This window comes from Leptinotarsa decemlineata, unplaced genomic scaffold (genome assembly GCF_025532065.1).
Source record: "Leptinotarsa decemlineata unplaced genomic scaffold, Ldec_3_MD MMD2_P_RNA_scaffold_2, whole genome shotgun sequence".
In the NCBI taxonomy this organism is placed as follows: domain Eukaryota; kingdom Metazoa; phylum Arthropoda; class Insecta; order Coleoptera; family Chrysomelidae; genus Leptinotarsa; species Leptinotarsa decemlineata.
Genome location: NW_027412529.1, coordinates 1,776,818 through 1,781,787, shown reverse-complemented (window position 1 = coordinate 1,781,787; position 4,970 = coordinate 1,776,818). Strand labels below are relative to the sequence as shown.

General features: G+C 35.4%; 1 protein-coding gene across 1 annotated transcript; it reads right to left on the bottom strand.

The window, feature by feature from the left end:
• Positions 1–2,415: 2,415 nt before the first annotated feature.
• Positions 2,416–3,028, bottom strand: LSm7 (U6 snRNA-associated Sm-like protein LSm7). Its single transcript, XM_023161627.2, has 2 exons — positions 2,859–3,028; positions 2,416–2,806 (listed from the first exon to the last, which is right to left on the bottom strand). Exons 1-2 carry the CDS (start codon positions 2,886–2,888, stop codon positions 2,489–2,491), a joined length of 348 nt encoding a protein of 115 aa, XP_023017395.1. The 5' UTR covers positions 2,889–3,028; the 3' UTR covers positions 2,416–2,488.
• Positions 3,029–4,970: the final 1,942 nt, after the last annotated feature.

The following is a 4,970-nucleotide window of genomic DNA, read 5'->3' as shown; positions in this document are numbered from 1 at the left end:
TTTTGCTTATATGCGCACTCAGTATTTTTGACCATTTAATAAATTTTGTTGTAAGTTACATTCGTTTAATAATCACCCGTCAACTTTTTTTTCCCTAAAGCGATCTAAAAAAAAAATTATTGCCATTTTTAAAAATATCCAAACGGTATACCTACATCCTCATAAACCTCTCTAATAATGATTTGACGATTCTCCATTAAAATTTTCTTCACTTTCTCATCATATTCATCGGTTGTTGATGTGCTGGGTCATCCAGGGCGAGCGTCGTCATTCACTCACATCTCAACCACATCTCACCACGTGATCCGCCTGAGTTGCCGGGGACCTTCAACTGCTCTAGGATGAGATCTCATCCAACGCGTTCAGTGCTGTAGTATTGAAGGATTCGACGGTCCCACGGGCATTGGATTAGTTATAATAAACGGTCAGAAATTTTTATTGTGTTTGTTTATTCGCTGTTGTTATTATTGGTTTTAGATTTTGTAGCTGGTTTTAAGTAACTTACCACAAAATCTTCTATAATATCTTTAATTTCGTTTTTATATGAGCGCACGCCTATGGTAAAAGGACAAAATTGGCTCCGCACTTCTTTTCGAGGTCACCGAGAACTTTGTGAATTTATGAGTGGGAGTGGACTTACTGGTTGATTTTTACTATGTCTCAACCTTTTGTGGAAAGCTTATACCACTTGTAAACATTTTTCTAACTCAAGAGTACAATCACCACTGTAAACATTCCAAGTGTTTTTGAGCACTTAATTCCATTTTTACACAAACCTTGATACATTTTTTTCGATAGGAGAAAATTGTCGAAACCGCAACTTTTATGCCTCTCCCCTACAAACTAAACATTCTAAACAGCTGAAACTGTGAACATATGTTCAAGACGAGTGTACCAACATAAAAAATTGCTAATCGAATGTACGTATCCCGCGAAATTTGAACCCTCACCTTATTTTTTAACAGACCTCGCATATTTCGGAGTTTTTGAAAGTGTTAGTTTTGGGTTTACTCGTTTAACGACTTGTTCCAATAGATTTTTTCAGATAAATTGATGGATGTAGCCGTTACTACGTGGTAGGAGATCATAATGAAAAGAGAAATGAAAGTTTCTATGTTTTTTACCACTTTTAATTGTAACTAACGTTACTGCAATTAAAAGTGTTGTTGTGCTTACCTTCTGAATAGACTCTGCTTACATTGCGAATAAACCTATGTGCTTGCTAGTGCGATGTCTTCGTAGTGCATGGACAACCATTGTTTTCACCTGTATGATATAACTGGATTATTTTAAGCTTGCTGTGCTTAACAAGTTCCTGGATAGTGATTTCAACCCAATTGTGGATGGGCCCGCCTTAGATCCACTTGAGTGTGGCCACATTTGGATTTAACAACAACTTTCGTTAACAACTGGCCGGATAGCCTTAGTTGCTGAGGCCATTGAATCGAAAAGAAGAAGAAGTAGTGGTCCATTGCGCAAGCAAGGAAGGAACAAAAAAAACGAGAAGAAACCCTGGTCATCTCTGGTATTTTTTATTATTTGCTTTTGTATTGTCAAAAACTCTCGACAGGAGATTGAACCAACCACAGAACACCCTGGTGTTCTGTGACCCAACTTCGTACATTGTTGATAGATGGTGCAAGAATCAAAAAATATGTCGCGCGTATTCTGTTCAGATCTCAATTTATGGACTATAATGTAAATAAAATCTTTCACCTAATATCAATTTATTCCTAAATGTGAACATTAAAAAGTGAAGTGCTAACTTGACATTGTCATGCTGCCTCACCTGAGTTGTACTCAGCGCCTCTGTGAATGAAGTATTGAAACTATGTTTAAAATATGTTTTTCCGTTAACCAGGTATCGCACCCCTACGAACGATAAACCTCAGAAGTTTCTACTCGTGTGAGCTAAGGAATAACGAGGTCTTACCTTTTAACGTGTGATTCCTAACACGGGTTGGACGATAGAAAGTGAAAATCCATCTTTCAGCCTGGGGCTTGAACCATCGAGAAACACATCGGCCGATTGACTGAGTGAACAAAGTACCCACGTCGAACCGCCTGATCTCTTCATTTCTTTTTAACGGTGCCGTAGGTCATGAGTTTTTATAGCTCCACTAGGAGTAGGTAGATTCATGAAAATATTAGTCAGTGCTACAAGAGAAACAAATAAATTTTTGCTGTGAATAAGACATGCCTGTTTATGTCGATTGCTTGGATCTCTCTGAGAAGTGGAATGAAACTATTTCTATTGTAGGTCTTTGAGTGACAGGTACACTGAAGAATGGAGCATATTGAAGTTGTAAACGTATTTTAGTTGCTGGTTACTAGACCTAGTGTCTCCTCGACTTTTTCCACAAAAAACAAACCTTTCAAACCTAATCATATAAAGGAGAATCAGAAAAACCAATAAAGATTTGTTACACTTTATCCCATAAATAAAAAAGATATTAATTTGAACCACACCACACATGAAAAGTAATGTTCAGTCTTGTGAAATGAAAGGGTTCGGTATCGATTCCATTCCGTCCATAGGACAAATAAGAACCACACTGGTGCCCCTGCAAACCACCAGTCCCAGTTCCCTTGTATCTTCAATCAACTTGAACGGATCATCAGGATCCCGTAGGTATTCGGAAGTATTATCGAGAACCAAGTTGAGCAATGGATCATAACCTTTAAGAACTCCGCTAGCTTCCCTGCCTCCTGCAAACTTGACTCTGATCGTTTTCTCCAAGTATTTAGATAGATCGAGAATGGATTCTTTCCTTTTCTTTTCCTTCTGATCGCCGCCTTGGTTGTTCTGAAATGATATTAGAAATTAAGGTGAACGTACAATTGCGAGTTGTCACAACCTTATCTCGTTTGTCTCCTGAGGAAGCCATCGTTAGTTCGTGAATTTTAACAACAGCAACAAATTTTAATTGCGCTTATAACTATTTTAATTTTTTCGCTCCCAAAACATAACCTTTATATTTTTTCATTTCACCTAATTCCTTGCCGGTTGCCACTTCTTCATAATGACACAGTGAGGACTATCATCGGCGAGGTCATCAGAGGGCGCTGGGCGAGAAGTCAAGATAACAGTTCATGGATACTTGGTAAATATTTCCTTGTTGAAGTAGAATTACTTGCTATCCACACTAAGTAATACAATTTTCTGTAAGACTTTTGGAATTTTATTCATGAAATGCCTGAGAGATATATGTTCGATTAGGCTTGTTTTAAGAGTTTGAAGTTCTTTTTGCGAGGATTTGGCTTATAAATTAGGTGTTAATAATATGCTCCGTGAGTAAATACTATCACAAATTTCTAAATGATAAACATATCCTTGCTAAATGGCTTATTGAGTGAAATACATACAAATAAATTTAGTCATTGAAATATGAAGAATATGACTCAAAAAAATAATATTTAAAAAATAAGGGAAGAAATCAACAATGAATTTTTTTGGATCAAGATGGAATAGTAGAAAGGCAAAAACTTTCTTTAACAAAAATTAAACACTCCTAAAAATATAATCCTTCCTTTTAAAACAAAATTTAAAAAATTATAGGAACAAGAATTTGCAAAGGAAACAAATTATCGTGACCTAAAATGGAAGGGAGTAATTGAATGAATTGAATAAGTTCAGGTCAAGAATATGTGAACAATAAAACTAAAGATGAACCAATTAACCAAAATCAAATGTGGACATACTAACAAATGAAAGGCGTGAAGTAGTTCAATTTGAAATATTTATTCTTGTTTTCGTACATATTCTTCCATTATTCGTCTGTATTATTTGATTCTAATTCTTATTGTTCTAACATTTTTTTTGTTTTTTTTAATATTTTCTTTTTCAACTAGCCCATCGGAATATTTCAATCCTGGTATTTCAATATTTTCAACTTTCATTCACACAGTTTTCATTTGTAGTTCTCATAGAATTCAAAAATTGTAACACCTACAACATTCACAACCATTTATGTTAGAACACATAATAAATCAGCTATGAGTGAGCTGCAGTACTTGTCACATCAATACCTTACACCGTAGTATTGGTGCTCTTGAATCCCACTCCTTCGAATGATTTCTCAAACCTAGTCGCATAATTCGAATAAATCAATTTCATCCCTATGTAAATACGAAAGAATCAGGAGAACTGACCTCATGCCCCTCAGCGCCCTCTCGCTGCAAGAATTTCGTGGTTGCCCTCATTCAATGCTCGTGTGACTACCAGGAAACAACGTCAAGTGTAAAACGTCATTTATAGAAGTATCTCTCTCTCTCAATATCAGCTTTTGCTTTCATTCAGGCATGCACAGATTACAACAATCACGTTTAGATAAATATCTTGATAGTTTCCCGCTTTTTTTGTTTACTTGCTTAGACATCCACCTGAGAGCGCGTACTATTGTTGGATAGCAGTTGACACAATCGAAACAATTAATGTGAATAAACAATATTTTGTTAATTCACATTAATTTATATTAGAATTCAGGTGCCGTGTCGCCGGTGAAGATGGTAAATGTTAAAACGTTTTCCATTGCTACAACCCGTGTTCATTCAGTGTAAAACTTTCAATTCCTAAAAATGATAGAATACACTGAACGTGCACTAGTTTAACCAACCGAAATAAGGAAATTTAAAGTAACTTCGGTTTTCTTTGAGGATGGATGTATGGAATAATAATCAGCTATATTTTATAAGGTAAACAATATAAAGAGTAAAATTGAGCCAGTTCGGTTATACTCGCGCCATCTGTTAAATCGCATGTAACACAAACCTCGTTAATCCAAGATGGGATTTCTTATGTTATAAAGCTACAAAATTGATCAAAAAGGAAACGGCTTCATTTTTCTGTAGCATTTACTTTAATCAGATATCAAGATAGGCAGTCATATTAAATTTATATAAGATCCATAAGATTATTTTTTCTATTAGATAGAGTAAGACTTAATAAATATGAATAATTAAAAAAAGTA